General features: G+C 36.6%; 2 protein-coding genes across 2 annotated transcripts in view; both read left to right on the top strand.

Moving 5' to 3' along the window:
• The first annotated feature begins 7777 nt into the window (after positions 1-7777).
• Positions 7778-11488, top strand: asb8 (ankyrin repeat and SOCS box containing 8). The gene is made up of 4 exons (XM_056238756.1): positions 7778-7894; positions 9144-9328; positions 9404-9508; positions 10250-11488. Exons 2-4 carry the CDS (start codon positions 9200-9202, stop codon positions 10883-10885), a joined length of 870 nt encoding a protein of 289 aa, XP_056094731.1. The 5' UTR covers positions 7778-7894; positions 9144-9199; the 3' UTR covers positions 10886-11488.
• Positions 11489-13487: 1999 nt separating this feature from the next.
• atf7a (activating transcription factor 7a) overlaps positions 13488-18592 on the top strand; it is a 31895-nt gene continuing 26790 nt past the window's right edge. The window contains exon 1 of the mRNA XM_056238739.1: positions 13488-13579. The gene's annotated coding sequence lies outside the window, so the exon portion shown is untranslated. The remainder of the gene's footprint in view (positions 13580-18592) is intronic.

Below are 18592 nucleotides of genomic sequence, written 5' to 3'. Positions count from 1 at the left end.
GTCGATTCATCTGGGATTTAGATCCCGTGTAGAATATGTGGCGCGTGCTTGAAAGTGGATTATTTCGCAAGTATCTTTAGGGCTGACAGTGGTCTGGAGTTTTGCATTAGTTTGCGTGACATACTGTAGCTCGTGATTAACTCTGTAATGGGCGCTCGGATTTACTTACGATCAATTTTGGAGCCTTGTTAATGATTCAAATATATAGCCTACTGTCACTTCATGAAGTCAAAGCCTGCCAATTATGATGCTGTTATGTCACAGATTTGCTGATGGGTGAATCTTTTTCTTTTTTTTTAATTTTATGTGTGATTTGTCATTGTTTTTGTAGTTAGTTTGAGTAACCAACAGCCTGTGAATGATAACTTTAACAGTCAGGTACATAGGCACTCATGAATTTTGTGGCATCTCAGATTTGTTTTGTTTTTGTGCATTCTCCTTCCTGGACTGCTTTGAGCATGCTCAAATATCCTGATAATCAGTCAGGTTATGTTTACAACAAGGTGATGGTGGTTTGGGCTAATGCAAGGCAGAGTCAAGAATCATGATCATTAAGTGGATTGGTTCTGATTTAGGTTTCCTGTTTTCATAATCGTATATTCAGAGTTTATTAATTGGATGGAGCTGTTGGTCATAATGATGATGATGATGATGATATAGGTCAAGCAGGTCTGACGTTTAGTTTCTATCCATTACATTTGAAATGATAATATGGTTACCACTGTTATATAACAATCACATAAAGTGATTGTTTCTTAAGGCACATTCATCACCATCACCTCCTTGTTTCAGTGAAAGAAGTCCGGTGTTTATGACCTATTGGGCATTCGAAAACCAAAATCGGCAGTACTGGTCTCTTTTGAAATCATTTTTAATGATGATTTATGTGTGAAATGAATGGGTTATCTGGCTCAGGGGTGACATGTCTCATCTCATTCCTGTCAAGTTAAATCCGTTTCTGGTCTCACATTTATATGAACTTCCAATTCGGTCATTTCATGACGTTTTATATTTTCAAGGAGATGATATTTAAAGGAGAATTGAATGTTAGATGCTTGGTGTCACCTGAATGTGTCCTCCATTAATTGTAATACACACCCCTTTATTTAAACGACGACATTTCTTCCCTAAACAGAGCGTTTTGACTGTTGGATAAATGACAATATCGGCGCAAAATCCTCTTGAAATGATTGCTGCAAGGTTTCTTATAGCTTTGCCATGGTTAATGTGAGTGTCGTCATTGCTATGCCAATGCCAGCGTGTTCTTTTTGATGGGGTGGCATGTGTATGGGTGATTTAGAAATTGTTACTTTGGTAGATGGTACCTGATAGTGACTAAGTTGGGAATATGAATAGCAGGGATGCGTTCACTACAAAAAAAAGTGCTGTGGTGAATTGGTGCTGTTATTTGAACGTTTAATCAGGAGGATACAGTATTGCTGTTCAATTCTTTGTAAAGTATTGCTTTTAAAAACTGATTTTTAATTTATTTTAATTCTGATGTCCGTCCCCCCCCCCTACCCCCCCCCCCCTCCCCGTCCCTTGTAAGTTTATCATGACTATGTACAAAAAACATTGGGAGAGAGTCGCAGATTTAACATATGTATATTTTTTTTGAGATTTCAGCAGAGAAAATACTTGATGCATTTACTAGAGGCTTAGTAATGCGGTAAATAACAAATCACTGGGGCTTTTTTTTCTTGTTTTCATTAATGAATTTGAGCAGCTAGTGGTTTAGGATAATGAAATGCACTAACTTGTTTAAAAAACAAATCTTGTTATGTAATGTGAAATTATACTAGGAGCATAAGGTAATGATATTGATGTTGACAGGCTTGCAAAAATCTACAGAAAATGGCAAATTTCTCTTTAATGTTTGGGTTATTACTGTTAATTGATTTAGGGATTGGTGTGGCAAAGGGAAAGAATTATATAACAATGGATTGAAGTGAGACACTAAATTCTAGCTGTCTGCATAAAATGTCACAAAAAGAAAATAAATTATTTTGTTTTGGCCTTACTCTTGACTGGTTCATTTGCTGCATTTTTTCCCCCCAATTTATGTTATTGAACTCTTGTTGCTTTTTGTCTGGTTAAGAAGAGATTTGTAGTCAGTAAAAACATTTACGGATCATTTATTTTCCCTAAGAAAGAGTGTTTAACAAAGTACTGAATAAAGTACTTTATTTAAATTATTTAAAATATAGGTAATTAAAGAGTGTTTATTACTTTTTTCCATTTTGTTATATCATACACCACCACAGCCACATCACACTGAAGCCCAACACTTGGTGCCCACTAAAGCTAAACCTGTACCTGGTTGGGAGACTTCCTGGGAAAACTAGGTTGCTGCTAGAAGAGGTGTTAGTGAGGCCAGCAGGAGGTACTAACCCTGAAGTCTTGCCCAATTATAGTGATGGGGACATTATACTGTACTTCGCATGAGATGTTAAACCAAGGTCCTGACTCTCTGTGGTGTAAACTGAAAATTAAAAAAAAAATCCCATGGCACTTCTCATAAAGAGTAGGGGTGTAACCCCGGTGTCCTGACCAGATTGCCTCCATTGGCCCTTATCAATCATGGCCTCCTAACAATCCCCATCCATTGAATTGGCTCTATCACTCTCTCCTCTCCACCTATAGCTGGTGTGGTGAGCGCACTGGCGCCGTTGCATTGTCCAAGTGGATTATGCACACAGGTGGCGAGAGACCACCTGATATGATTGTAAAGCGCTTTGGATGTACAAAAGTATAAGAAAAGTGCTATAAAAATCTATTAGTTTCATGTCTGTAAGATTTTTTATATCTTATATTATAATTTAAGTCTCTTATGCGACACCAAGGCTGCATTTATTGGATTGAAAATAGTAAAAACATTAATACTGTGTAATATTAATAACTTTTTCTTATTTATATATATATTTATTTAAATATGTAATGTATTCCTGTGATATTAAAGCTGTTTTCAACAGCCATTATACAGTTTTTAGTGTAGTGTCACATGATCCATCAGAAATAATTTCAATATGCTGATACATACGCACATACGTGTATGTGTATGCATAAATCAAATGTAAATTCATGTCCCAGTTACACTTAATGTTGTCAAATGTTCCTGGTTAAATAAACATGGCATAAAAAAAGAGAAACCAAATACGATTCTATTTTGTATTTTCACATTAACTATGTAATGAATGTTCTATTCATTAAAACCAAGTATAAATCTCATCAAGTTCGTTTTAAGCATTTTTACATTTATTCCAAAATAACTAAAGGCACAATTTGAACAATAATTTTTATTTGTGAAATGATGTTCAGCTGTTCTTTTTATCTGTCAATTTATTTTTGTAACACTGTCCAACACTGCATGTGTGTGTGTGTGTATAACCTAAAGGATTATTAGGAACACCATACTAATACTGTGTTTGACCCCCTTTCGCCTTCAGAACTGCCTTAATTCTACGTGGCATTGATTCAAAAAGGTGCTGAAAGCATTCTTTAGAAATGTTGGCCCATATTAATTGGATAGCATCTTGCAGTTGATGGAGATTTGTGGGATGCACATCCAGGGCATGAGATCTGGTGACTGTGGGGGGCATTTTAGTACAGTGAACACATTGTCATGTTCAAGAAACCAATTTGAAATGATTCGAGCTTTGTGACATGGTGCATTATCCTGCTGGAAGTAGCCATCAGAGGATGGGTACATGGTGGCCATAAAGGGATGGACATGGTCAGAAACAATGCTCAGGTAGGCCGTGGCATTTAAACGATGCCCAATTGGCACTAAGGGGGCTAAAGTGTGCCAAGAAAACATCCCCCACGCCATTACACCACCACCACCAGCCTGCACAGTGGTAACAAGGCATGATGGATCCATGTTCTCATTCTGTTTACGCCAAATTCTGACTCTACCATCTGAATGTCTCAACAGAAATCGAGACTCATCAGACCAGGCAACATTTTTCCAGTCTTCAACTGTCCAATTTTGGTGAGCTCTTGCAAATTGTAGCCTCTTTTTCCTATTTGTAGTGAATTTGAGTGGTACCCCGTGGGGTCTTCTGCTGTTGTAGCCCATCCGCCTCAAGGTTGTGCGTGTTGTGGCTTCACAAATGCTTTGCTGCATACCTCGGTTGTAACGAGTGGTTATTTCAGTCAAAGTTGCTCTTCTATCAGCTTAAATGAGTCGGCCCATTCTCCTCTGACCTCTGGCATCAACAAGGCATTTTCGCCCACAGGACTGCCGCATACTGGCTGTTTTTCCCTTTTCACACCATTCTTTGTAAACCATAGAAATGGTTGTGCGTGAAAATCCCAGTAACTGAGCAGATTGTGAAATACTCAGACCGGCCCGTCTGGCACCAATAACCATGCCACGCTCAAAATTGCTTAAATCACCTTTCTTTCTCATTCTGACATTCAGTTTGGAGTTCAGGAGATTGTCTTGACCAGGACCACACCCCTAAATGCATTGAAGCAACTGCCATGTGATTGGTTGATTAGATAATTGCATTAATGAGAAATTGAACAGGTGTTCCTAATAATCCTTTAGGTGAGTGTATATATATATATATATATATATATATATAGCATAACTTTATATTTAGGCTTAACTTAAATCCTGTAGGGCCTATAGTGCTGCTTTTATAATGTTTGACTGAATTGTTTGCTTGTGTTTTTCCTATTGTACAAACTTCTTATACTTTTTTTTTAATGGCTAATATTGTTTATTTAAACATTATTGATCAATAATTCATATTTTATATAAATAACAATTCTCATGAATTGAGAAAGTGTCTGTTTGTGATTGTGATTTCGATTCCAGTGAAAGTTACATTATTGCACCATTAGATAGCAGCACTCATAAGTCTTTATGAGTGAGTCAGTAGCAGTCTTTTATATTGAAATAGACTGAAACAAGAAAACAAGGACGTTGTTTTTTACTTTAAACAACTCCCTAAGACGCAACTTGCACTGACCAGCACTGACAAATGCACTGACTAGCTAGCGCTGTCATGGGAAATCCCCTTAACTGTTAAAAGGACAAAGACATCACTCAAATTATTACAAGAACATAATAATTACAATATATGGAAAAGTTGCACTCAAACTTGCACTCAAAACACATCAGCCAGGATGGGCCAAGAAAAACAACAGCAGTTGATGAAAGACAAATCACAAAAAAAACTAAAATAACTGTCAGTCAAATGATCAGCAACCTCCAAAAAGCTGGGGTGATGATGGTCTCACAATCTACTGTTCACAGGAGACTTCGACTGAAGAATTACACATACAGAGCAAAATTCAAACTTCTGATCAGCACCAAACATAGAAAACCCAGATTAGAGTTTGTAAAACCTTTATCAAAGTGACGGGAAAGCAAAATTGTGTAGAAAGAACAACGGAACTGCAAATGATCCAAAGCGACCTCATCTGTAAAGTATGGTGGATGTAGTGTCATTTGCGTACATGGCTGCCTCTCGAACAGGCATGACTGGGGCAGCTAAATTAATTCCGATGTGTACAAGAAAATGCCACCAGGCTCAAGTGCTTCATATTGCAACAGGACAATGACCCAAAACACGAGTTTCACAAATTCAATGAGTTTATCATGGGAAAGAAATGGACCAAGTCATTTTCCAGATTTAAATCCAATTGAACATACATTTCACCAGTTTAAGAGGAGAGCAGGAGACTAAAGGCAGAAACTCCCCAAAACAAGAAATGGATGAAAACGACTGCATTAAAGGCTTGTCAAAGGATGAAACCAAGAGTCTGGTGATGTCTTTGGGTCGCAGACTCACTGCTGTAATTACATCCGGGATTTGCAACTAAATACTAACTTGTACATTTTCAATTGTTTAATTGTCCAAATACTTAATAAAACTTTAATAAAAGTGCAGTTCTTAGTTGGTAAAACGTGTGGGTTTAAACAGCCAGAAATAAAACGTGACATTGTGTACTTTTGCCTCATGTTCATCTTATTTACAGATGTCTTGACTTCACTGCACAGATTTACTGTCCAAATACTTATGGAGGGCACTGTGTGTGTGTGTGTGTGTCATGATCCTGGTCTCGGACTCGGGTCTCCTAAAGCACAACAGCATTAAATGACAGTGCACTGGTGCTAATTGACTTCAATCAGTTTTTTAAATATTAGAACCTCATTTTTGTACATACAAACATAGGGGGAACAAAATCCGATGGCAAGCAATCCAGCTGTAGGAATCCGTTCCCACCTGGTCTCGATCTAGGGTCTCCCGAAGCGAGTCAGCGCTAAATGACAATGCAATTCCCACAAGGCCAGTGGTGCCAACTAGCTGCCGTCTGTTTTGTAAATATTAGAACTTAATTTTGTACACAAACACAGGCGATCAGAATCCGTTCCCCCACCCATATGATGAGAGAAGTAGATGAAGTGGCTTAAAAGATGCTGATTCTATCCTCTTTGTGCATGGAACTATACCAGCACCAGTTTGATAAATATTCGAACATTCTTGTGTAAGAAACCTGTGGGGAACAGAATCCGACGGCAAACAATCCAGCTGTCGGAATCCGTTACCCCACCCATATGATGAGAGAAGTTGATGTATTGGCTTAAAAGATCCCGATTTTATTCTGTGTGAGGACGAGGCTTAACCAGCATCACTTTAAAGATTTATTTTTTGGCGTTTTTATCCTGATAGGACAGTGTGTAGACAGGAAATAAAGTAGAGAGAAGGGGGACGGATCATTAAAAGGACATGAACCTGGTCTCGAACTCAGGTCTTCTAAAGCACAACAGTATTAAATGACAGTGCTCTGCCCACAAGGCCATTGGTGCCAACTGGCTATCCTCAGTTTTGTAAATATATTAATCTCTTTTTGTACAAACATAGGGAGAATGACCACAGCAAACAATCCAGCTGTTGGAATCCGTTCCCCCACCCATATGATGAGAGGAGTTGATGTAGTGGCTTAAAAGATGGTAACCATTTAAAAGTCTTTACTGTCACTTTTGATGAATTTAATGCATTTAAAAAACTTATTGACCCTGAACTTTTGAACACTAATGTATATGTTGAGGACAATGTGCAGACAGTACATTGTTTTCACAAAAATAAAACACTAACAGTGTTACATAACCCAGATAGCACACGTACGTCTGCAAGATGTCTGTTAAAGATCACTTCATCTGGAAAGCATCTGCTGTTTACTAACATCTGATAGACATGTCAGTTTAACATACATTCTAAATCATTACATTACATTACACAGACATCTTCTAAACGTCTATTTGACATCTGACAGGAAACGTCCTAGACGTATTGCAGATGAGCAAACACTCTAAAAAATACGTCTTCCAGATGTAAACACACACATCAAATAGACGTCTCCGTGATGTACGTGTGCTATCACATAATATTGGTGCATGCATACATAACACTACTTTAATGTTGACTAATTTATATAACTGCCATTTGAGAGGGCACATTTTAATTCATTTTAAGCATTATGTATCTTTTGGGGAAGTTTCTTTAAGTTGTTCTGTAACATGGAAACAATGGGGCTGTGAGGGCACTGAGTGACATAAAGTGACATTCACTCAGGGGCCCTCAGCACAGGGCCCATCATGTCTATATTTGGCATGAACAGTACGGTATGTGAAGAATGGCCTCTCACACATACAGACCATAGACTGTAAAAAATAGATACAGACGCGCATTACTAATTTTAACCGTATTTCTAGCCGCAATTACACGATACAAATGTGTTTCGCCAATGAAAACAAACGGATAAATGGCGTTTTAAAATTGTTTGTCACTTCCTCTCGTGACGTCACTGTGTTTGTGTTGAGCGAGCGGACACAGTGGCAGATTAGCTCCAAACCTGCAGCTGTTTTCACTTCGTGCAGGTACCGTTTTAACAACTAATCGTCTTCAATTACACACTTTATGGTTCGCTTTTTTTCCGCGCACTTGCACCTAAGAACAGAGGTAAGAAAATGTTATTTCACGTCCTGGGTGTCGAAACTAGCTCCAAACGGCTAACGTTAGTTCACTCCTGTAGGACACATACAGAAAGCAGTAATAAACATGAGCACAACATTGTATTTAGTTTTTCTTTTTTGAAAACATTTAACGTTATTTTATATGCAACTAGACTTTTTTTTACTAGCGCTATTAAGCTGTCATGTTTTAGACTTCATAATTGCTTGTCAAATATTGTGTGTTTTTGCTAGCTGATCTGTCATGCGCCCTTTTGTTGACAGCATGACAACAAGACGAGACGAACAGCAAGCAGCCCGTTTGCCTTATTTATCTGTATGACCCAGGCTATATGCATATTTTGATCACATTTATAAGACTGGGTCGAGTGTGTCAGGCACCTGCTACACGCAGAATAAATGTATTTTATACTATAGACAAGATGTCAATGGTTTTCATGGCTGAAGCTTCATTTAACCCACCAGAGTATTACCTGAACCTAGGAGTAGCCTACCGAAATTTTACAAAATTAAAAATTAATGAATGAATAAGTGTTTTGAAGAGACGCATTATTTACCCTCATATCACATGGACACATATAAATGAATGAATGGAGTTTGAAATTTAAGTAGTGAAAGAATAAATAATTAAATGCAGAAAATATAAATAAAAGCAACAATCTATAAATGAAACAATAAAAAACGGGTACAATTTATGTAAAATAGGTAGGCCTTCAATTAATGTACCTTTTTACATTAAATTACAGGCAAATGTAAAAACAGTACTAGTATGAAAACAAAACAAAAAGTTTATCTTTTATTTATTCATTTATTAAGATTAATTTATTTACATCTATTTATTTTTATTTCATTTGAATAATTGTCAAGTTAAAAATAATAATAAATAAAATTATCATTTGTTTAATATTTATAATATTTATTGACATCTAAATAATTTGACAATTGTCAGATTATTACTATCATTAAATAAATTGTGGCCGTAAGAACATGCTCATTGACAGCCAGTACTAAATACTAAGTTGGTATTAAAGAGAATAATGATTCATAATGTAAAGAAAGATATTATTTGGTCTGTCAACATCAATCTCTTGTTAATAGATTTTTATTTTTATTTTTTATTTTATTTTCCTCTAGGATTATTTTTTCACTTTCACAGCCATCTCATCTCGGTGTGGCGTTACCCAGTCTGGGTGAAATGTCCTGTTGTTCCACATGAGCTCTACTATGTGGTACATCATGCAGAGTATTCAGAGCAAATACTCATTGTCGGAAAGGCTCATTCGAACCATAGCGGCCATTCGCTCCTTCCCACATGATAATGTGGAAGACCTTATACGCAGGGTAAGTTGTGCTACCAAAGCGTTAGAAAGTTGTTTCGTATATCACATTTTGAATGAAAATGTGCTCTTTTGACAGGGCGCAGATGTGAACAGGATGCACGGCACGCTGAAGCCCCTGCACTGTGCCTGTATGGTGGCTGATGCTGATTGTGTGGAGCTCTTGCTGGAGAAAGGCGCAGAGGTACATCATATAGCTTAGAAACCAACCATTTCCCTACATTCAGTGTTTTTACAGTGTTTAAATATTTGTAAAGGGGAAATTATTTATTTACAAATATCAGAAATAATTAATCATTAATCATTCTGTTGACATCTTCAAAGAATCCTGAAATAATCACAAATTCTATAAAAATATATCAAGCAGCACAACCATTTTCAACATAGATAATACGAAGGATTGTTTCTTGAGCAGCAAATCCGCATATTAGAATGATTTCTGAAGGATCATGTGACACTGAAGAATGGAGTAATGATGCTGAAAATTCAGCTTTGCCATCAGAGGAATAAATTAGATTTTAAAATATATTTAAATAGAAAACAGTGTGCAATATTGTAAAATTAAATTTGTAATATTGTTTTTATTGTATTTTTGATCAAATACATTTTTTTAAATAATTCTTACCAACCCCAAACCTTTGAACGATAGTGTATATATTTTATTATAATATTTTCTCATTAGAAAATAGTAGTAGTACATTGACAACCTACTCAATAAGGTTTTCTTTTCAAGAATCTCAATCTTTTCATGTGGCGTTTTTTCTTCATTATAATATCATTATTACAGATGCATCGCCTCAACATTTTTTTTTTTAATTACTTTATTTACTTTATGCTCCCCAAAAAAGATAGAAATGAATTTTAATTCAGAAATTAAAAACATGCATATTATATAAAATTTATACCATCTCAATTTCTCACATAGGTAAATGCCTTGGATGGTTACAACCGCACTGCCCTGCATTACGCAGCAGAGAAGGACGAGGGTTGTGTGGAGCTGCTTCTAGAATACGGGGCCCAGCCAAATGCGCTGGACGGAAACAAGGATACCCCACTGCACTGGGCCGCCTTCAAAGATAACCCAGAGTGCGTACGGGCCCTGTTGGAGAGCGGCGCCTGTCCGAATGTCCGCGATTACAATAACGACACGCCCCTCAGTTGGGCGGCCATGAAGGGCAACCTGGAGAGTGTACGTGTGCTGCTCGAATACGGCGCTCAAGTCCACGTCACCAACCTAAAGGGCCAGACGCCCATCTCGCGGCTGGTGGCGCTGCTGGCTCGGGGCCTGGGCACGGAACAGGAGGAAGAGTGCCTGGAGCTGCTTTGCCGTGCCGCCGGGAGGTTCGAGATCCGCAGGGCCGACGGCTCCTTACCGCGTGAGCTCACTAAAGATCCTCAGTTACTGGCTCGACTCACTAACCTGGTAGCCCAGCCGCCCTCGTTGCGAGCCTTGGCGCGCTGCGCTGTTCGTAATAGCCTGGGGGTCCAGTACCTCCCGTCTGCGGTGAAACAGCTCCCGCTTCCAGAGTCAGTGAAAGAATATGTGCTCCTCAGAGACTGAGCGAGAAGACTGTGCTTAATGTCAGGCGTGGAGGATATGGATGTCTTCTGTGTATGTGAACATGTGATTGTAATCAGACTGCAATCTGAAGTGTGTCTGTCCATATACAGTGAGTGAGTAAGTTGCCCATTTAGGTTTTTTTTTGGTTTTGTTGCTATAATGTCATCAAGCAAATTCAGACTTGGGTTGTAGTACGATTATGTGCTTTGGTGTAAAGAAATGGTGATCTGGTAGGAGAAAGATGTCGATAATGCTATTGTGAACCCATAATGTTAAAATAGCAACAGATGTGAAATATTCTAAATGCAAAGACACAAAATTATTTAAAAATATTATTTACAAGTAAATGCAGTGGAAACAAAATAACACTTTAACAGCACTTAAGTTATAATCATATATTACATTTTTGTGTTTCAAACTTCTTTGTTAGTTTTTTTTTTTTTTATGCTCTAATGTTTGATGTTTTTAAAGGAAATAACTGAAGCCTCTAGATCAAGTTTTAAAGTAAAATAAATATTAACATTTTTGTTAAATCATTTTATGAGGTTTCCCAGTCATCGAAAATAATTTCATCCTGGAAAAGTTGGGAAAATTTGTGAAAAATTTTAGTAAATTTGCCAAAAACAACAGCATTGTTTTACATTTGTTTTCTAATCTCTGTCATTTTGAAGTAGGGCAATGTAAGAACACTTTATTGGATTTCAAACCAACGTCTTTCTGTCCCTCTTTCACTTTCATACTCTCATGATACATATTTCTCTGATTTAGAGTGTTGGACTGTATTATACTTTTTTTTGGTGCTAATGATTGCAGAAAATTAGCTGTGCTTTTACGTTTGAGATGAAAACATTACGAACCTTAACAAGAATCTTCTGTGTCAATATTGGGAATGTTCATTTTCTTTCAGCCTTAGTGTTACGTTAGCATGATCATTCCAAATGTTGGCAAATTGTAAATGGAATGTCTTAAATGAATGGACGTCTACACTTGTCACATCTTGTGAACCCCAAGAGATTTTTTTGCAGCTCTATTTTCATTTCTCTGTTGTTGTTGTTGTTATATTGCTTGCTTAAGAAGTATGTAGTGCTTACATCTAGTTTTATGCATGCAGACTAACCAGTAAAAAACTTCATGCATTGTTCAAGCGTTTTACTGAAGTTATTTCCCCAAATCAAGTGAACTGTGAACATGATCAAGGAATTTTTTGTCAATGACACGAGACCTTATATGAGCTGTGTATATTTTTTTACCAGTAGAGGGCGCTGGAATACCACATGATATAAAACAGTCAGATAAAGCTACAGAATTTTGTCAATTGCCTTGTTTGTAAAATAATAATAATAAACATGTTACATTAAAAGAAAAAAGACTGTTACATACAGTATCAACCCTTAAAGAAAAATCATCTCAGTTTTAATTGCCTATATTTAACCTACTTACAAGTTACAATAGCTAAACAACCAGCCATTATACCGGTAAGACTATTTTACATTAATTATATTAGCTGAAAAAGCAAAAATGTACACTTGATTGTTTTTTAGCATTTGCTGTTTGGTACTAAGATAAAAAAAATAAGCCATATTTTGGTTTTCTGAATAGGAAATTGAATAATGAGAGAAGAGCATACTTTTATTGCATATTATCTTTTCAGTTCCTTATCAGCACTGTTTGTGTTTTCCATCATGCTTTATTTAAACTCCTGTCCAAGCACAGGATGTCCTCTTTATGAGAATGCAAATCAGTCAGGAAGGAAACTACAGTAGGACTAAATAAAATAACCTTCCTGTCCTTTCAAAGCCGTCACCTTCACAGTTTACATCACGGTTTTCATCTTCATCATTGCCTTAATCAATAGCAGAGGATTGAATCACTGAACACTTGTGAAGAGAGACAAGCCCAGAGATGGAAACCACATTTGTTTTTGTTTTTTGTCAACATTGTCATAGTTTATGACATAATCTTAGGGTTGAAAAATTGCTTCCTACTTTGCCATTAAGAATTGGAATGCAGAATCACTGTTAAAAGAACAAAGAAAACGACTCTACAATCCTTTTTGTATATTTTATTGAGATTATTTATTTTAACTGTTTAAAAAAACTTTTTATTGACAGAAACTTGGAAAAATAGATTCGAGTTTGATAGAATGTGTTATATATATTATATATATAATGTGTTATATATATTATATATATTGAGAACATTAATATTAAATATTAATATTAAACAGGTCAGTTTAGTACCTTACAAAGAAATCTGGCAAATGAAATTGCATATTAGATTTATCCTACGAAATACAGATGGCAACAATAAATTCTAGACATTTATTTTTAGTTATTTACAAGTTAAAATACTCTATTTTAGAGTAAGAATAGGCTATTAACAAGTTCTTGCCACAAATCTTTAACATTATTACAGTCAGAGAGAGTATATATGAGCTATAATTATTTCTTCGTCATGTATCTGTATCATCATACAGGAAGTACAAGCATCAAGAATGTCAGCATATGGAATTACTAAACGAATGAGTTGATAGGATCGTAAACACCCTTTCTTTAAACACCCCAGGTGAGGGACGCCACAGACACGCTGTGTGACGCCAAAATCTCGCGATACTTCACGGGGAGGGGCGTGTCAGATTCCAAGAGAGGAGAGAGAGAGAGAGAAAGAGAGAGAGTGGGATAGAGGGGCGCTGTGGTAAGTTTGTAAACATTCTTATTCTGTCAAAAATGTGAAATCGATGATTGTGTGGATTTGAAACAGTGTCCAAGCGTTATTTATTTTCGTCAAAAAGGTTTGTCTGTGATCGAGAGTAACTTTAATGAGGCGGCTGTGAGGCTGTCAGATTGGCAGTGGTCTTCCACCGAGGTCTGCGCGTACACTGCAGCTCGTTCAGGGCTCTTGACAAGCGAGGGCAGAAATTTTAGGAATAAGAAAAGTGTCAAGCCGTCATTTATTACTACTATATACTATGGAGTTGTTTATTTTATTTTATTTGTGTCAATATATATGTTTTTTTACTTATATAAAATGGCAAATTAGATACCACAGTTACTTTGTTTGCTTTAAAGTACCATTTGCATACTTTTGTTTCGGGGCGGGGGGGGTGTGGGGGGGTTATGAGTTGTAAGTCCGTGAATTCCATTTTTGAGTGGAATTTCCGTCCGCCAATGAGACGCAACTAATAATCTTGATTGACGTTTATTGTAGCCAAACAGCAATTACATATTTTTGATTGACGTGCACATGACCAATCAGAACAACAGTAAGGCGGGCACATGCGGGAAAAGGCTGGCTTTAAAGTTGGCATGTCCGCAAGAAGACATCAGTTAGCATGGGTTTGCTAAATAGTTAGCGACGTTTATTTTCGGCGAGGGTACTAGAAACGAACGTTATTTTATGGTGTAATGCAGCAATCCAACATAAAAGGTAGAAATTGTACATTAAAGTGTCAGAAAATTATATTTAAACAAAACCCGGCAACCGTACCTTTTGTTTTTAGTTGCCATAACTGTACATTTGCCTTAAAAAGTTTCTATTTTTGTTACCCTACATACAGAAACAATCAAGAGTTAAAGTAGGATACATTCCAGAGATGTATGAGTAGTGCTGCTTTTCATATTTTCAACTAAACCTTTTTGCTAAAGGTTTAGTAAATGCTAAAATTATTACTATTTGATTAGGTTTACATTTTTGTGTGTGTCATGAATAGATAAAATAGGTCAACCCCACACAAATGTCAGCATTTTAAATCACAATATTTGCTTGCCAATTAAACAAACAATACTTGATTATGGCTTGTTTGTATGATATACAAAAATGCTATACAAAACAAGCACCTGCTGTTGATCAGTTGGTTATCCCAAGTATTGTGTGCATTTGGCCAAGATTATTCAAATAAAACAAAGATAATGTGAGCATTTCACATCTTTTTACATAATGCATGTAGTGTGAAGAGACACCCCCCCCCCCCCCCCCCCCCCTAAAACCTCTGATAACAATCAACTTTATTTCTTCTGAGCATGTGAATGTCCCATCTTAGAGTGCCTGTAAACACCATCTGCACATCTGAGGACCTGTAATTGTATATATAGGTCATCTTCGCATGGCGCTTGTTGAATTCCAATAATGTTACTCTTTGGAATGACCGTACGTCCCCATATAATACATATGGGGTAGACATATTTGCTTGTGCACAAGTGAACATTTTTGCAGCTGTTACAATAATTGCTTCACAGCGACTTGATTAATGAGAGCTCGGAGCCTTGCTTGTTGCTATCACCTATGCTATAAGGCATCTGCTGTAGCTCATGGTGAAGACACAATGTGAAGATGTTTTACAGGAAGGAACTTCATATGCCAGTTTCACATGATGAAATCGGCTCTGTTTCTGACTTGTTAAAACCATGCTCTGTGATTAAACGTCAGTGAACTGTGAATGAAGGATTATGTTATGATTATGTAAGTTGTCCTGGCAACAGTTTTATACAGGATAATGTAATTGACAGCACGGTTGGTTGTCCGGATGCATCTACAGAGTAATAGAGTAGACCAAATAACAGACTGTTCAAATAAAACGGACAATAAGGGTAAACTGCCAGCCGTACTTGAGTTGATTTTGGGCATCTGTGCTCTTCTAATGTTATGTAATATTTGGTCTGGTCTAAAAGGTGTGACGGGCTCATGGAGTACTGTGAGAGAGCTCTCAAAGATTGAGGGAGATACTCCATTTTAGAAAAAATGAATGGACAATATGGGTGGCTGAAAAATGTTTTCATCCGATTTTGGCAAACACGTCAGGCTTGATGGATTGCTGTGATTTCGGGATCGTTAAAATATGATATTCACATGCCATCATGTTGCTGTAATGTTTAGAGAACTAGTAAAATATGCCAAAATGTAGTTGGTATTTCAATTATAATATAATTAGCAGCTCTTTCAGAACATTGCCATACTCGACAGCAATAGCCTATATCTTAATATTTCTTTCCAGCCTTTTAATATAATCTTGATGTGTATTTGCTCTGGAATTTCTTAATTTTTTTTTTAAAAAAGAGTTAAAGGATAGGATCAATCATCTTGAACATACACTGTAGTTTAATGCGAGAAGCAAAATATGGTAAAAAAAATTTCTAAAAATAATTTTGACAGTGTTTTGCAGTAAAGGAAAGGAACAACATTTTTTTTTTTTTTTTTTTTACATACACTGTCATTTAAAAGATTGGGGTCAGTAAGATTTTTAAATATTTTTGAAGAAAAAATTATGCCAAGGCGGCATTTATTTTAAAACTTTATCAAAATACATTAAAAAGTTATATTGTGAAATATTATTGCAATATAATAACAGTTTTCTATTTTAATATATTGTAAAATGTAATTTATTCCTGTGATGGTAAAGCTGAATTTTCAGCAGTCATTACTCCAGTCTTCAGTGTCAAAAATCGCTTATTATTAGCAATGTTGAAGGTTATTAATGTTGTGCTGCTTAATATTTTTCTAGGAACACCATTTTTTTCAGGATTCTTTGATGAATAGAAAGTTCAAAAGAACAGCATTTATTTTGAACTAGATATCTTTTGTAACATTATAAATGTCTTTACTGTCACTTTTGATCAATTTAACGCATCTTTGCTCAATAAAAATATTAATTTCTTAAATAAAATCGTACTGACCCCCAACTTTACAATATCAACATTTAAATTTTAATTAAATTAGTGTTGTGTAATACTATATGCCAGCAAAATCATTGCAATATATGGTGGATATTTGATATATTTCTGCTAAATGTAGGAGTGAAGAAAGACTTTTGCCTTTTGTTGACTTGTAGCATGTCCAACATTGTTGTAGCAGAGTTTTTTTTTACAGAGGGGGACTTTGGAGGGGGGTCCACATTGTTCCTAGCGGACTACTGGCCCTGGGGATTGCATTGGGCTACATTGTGTATTTCCTCACCATGGATTTAGCACCAGGCACACTGCAGTCATGCAGACATGGATCTAAAGTTTCATTTGTTCCATTTTCCAAAGCTCAGGTTCACTAAGGTTACATAAATCCAAATCGGCCATAGAACGCACCCCTGATCCCCGACACTATCCGCAGCACCTTTGGCCTTTACCTGCGAGTTACCGAACACCCTCCTAAACCGTTCGTTCCATTCTCTGCTCCCTGCCCCACTTTTCTGTCGCTCCCTTTTTGTGGGGTCTCCCTTACTCTCTGGCAGCTCACTCACCAGATTCCTCATTCTTGGCTCCAGCTGGAGCTATTAATACAGTTTGTTTTGTCAGTTTCCTAGCAGACAGCATCAAACAGTGCACGCCTGAGGCCGATTATAGCCGGACCTCGCTACACGTCCACCTGCTGAGTAGGAGAAATCCAAGTTAACAGCAGGATGCTGCTTGTCCCCGTGTCGGACCCAATTGATTCTGAAGAACCAGGCTTTGATTAAAAAAATTCATGGATTTCACATGGATTTTGGAAGAAAATAAAGCCACTGAAATTTCATCCTGAAAAATCATGGAAATTTCTTTAGGGAATATACATTTTCTAAAATATTTCATAGCTTATAAATTGTTCTTAATACATTCAGTCTCTATAAAATGATTTTTAAAAATCTAGTTTTTGTTTTTGTGTTTTAAAAAAAATCTAAAGTTATGGAAAAGTTATTGTTTACAAGGGTACCTCTAATAATGCTAGTTGTTCCTGTATGATCTGTTAATATAAGACTCATAATTTTTAAGTAATTTTGGATAAAAGCTTCCTCTTAATGATTCAATGCAAATATTAATGTAAATGCAAAAGTCATGGAAATCGATTGGTCGAAAGGTGTGGGAACCCTGAATGCATTGCATTTTCTAAAACTCAACCAAAGCAGTGCACTGCTACTAGTACTGCCAGCTGTCTTCCTGTTTAAATGGTTGATGATAGACAAACCCAGCTGTTTGATTTATCTCAGTAGTACAATCAAAGATGGATGTTGTCAGAGCCGTGGCCTAGCAACTAGCGCTAGTGCAGGGACACATTGAGCTATACTCTGGTTTGAGTCTGGTTGTATCAGTTCCCCTTTCTCCTCATCATTTTATGTCCTGTTTCTACAATCGCTATCAAAACAAAAGGTGACAGAAAGGCCCAAAACGTAGCATTTTCAGCAAGTAAAGTTGAGATAATTGGTAATTGAGCTTGGTATGGTGTTGTGTTCCCAAATGATAAATGAAGCCAGTAAAGTTCTTCGGCAACTTTATCAATATTTCAGCCATTCAATCTTTATTGTAGATATTATACCTGGAGCTGTCATCTGCACGGACCAATCACGGTAACCCTAGGACTTTTTCGATGTGGAAGAACTGGATATCTATAGTCAAAAAATTCTTGTCTACTTAATCTGCAGCTACTTATGGGTGTTGTCATTAACGTTATTTCTCTAAATTAATTTTATTTTATCCCTTGTTATTCGGATACTCCTCAATGTCCCGAAGTGCAATGGGGTGGGTGGGGGTTAGAGGGGAATTAGTAGTTATATAAGTTTTCTTTCTTATTTTACAAAATATTGTCAAACTTTTTCAAAATAAATAAAAAGACTAAATTACAAAAAATCAATATTTCAGCCAAGCAAATTATACGGTTTGCTACTTTATCATCCTTTTTTTGGTCACTGTGTGTGAAGTGTGTCCACTATGTATCCACCCAGTTATTTCTTAGTTTATCCACGTTGTG

Source organism: Rhinichthys klamathensis, unplaced genomic scaffold, assembly GCF_029890125.1.
Source record: "Rhinichthys klamathensis goyatoka isolate OS25496 unplaced genomic scaffold, OSU_Roscu_1.1 h1tg000020l_1, whole genome shotgun sequence".
NCBI lineage: Eukaryota > Metazoa > Chordata > Actinopteri > Cypriniformes > Leuciscidae > Rhinichthys > Rhinichthys klamathensis.
Note: the sequence above shows the minus strand (reverse complement) of the source record. Positions and strands in the feature narration are given on the sequence as shown.

Coding starts and splice junctions, on each gene's coding strand:
- asb8 (XM_056238756.1), top strand. CDS start 9,200: ATGAGCTCTACTATGTGGTACATCATGCAGAGTATTCAGAGCAAATAC. Junction 9,329..9,403: donor TGGAAGACCTTATACGCAGG/GTAAGTTGTGCT, acceptor CTCTTTTGACAG/GGCGCAGATGTGAACAGGAT. Junction 9,509..10,249: donor TGCTGGAGAAAGGCGCAGAG/GTACATCATATA, acceptor TTTCTCACATAG/GTAAATGCCTTGGATGGTTA.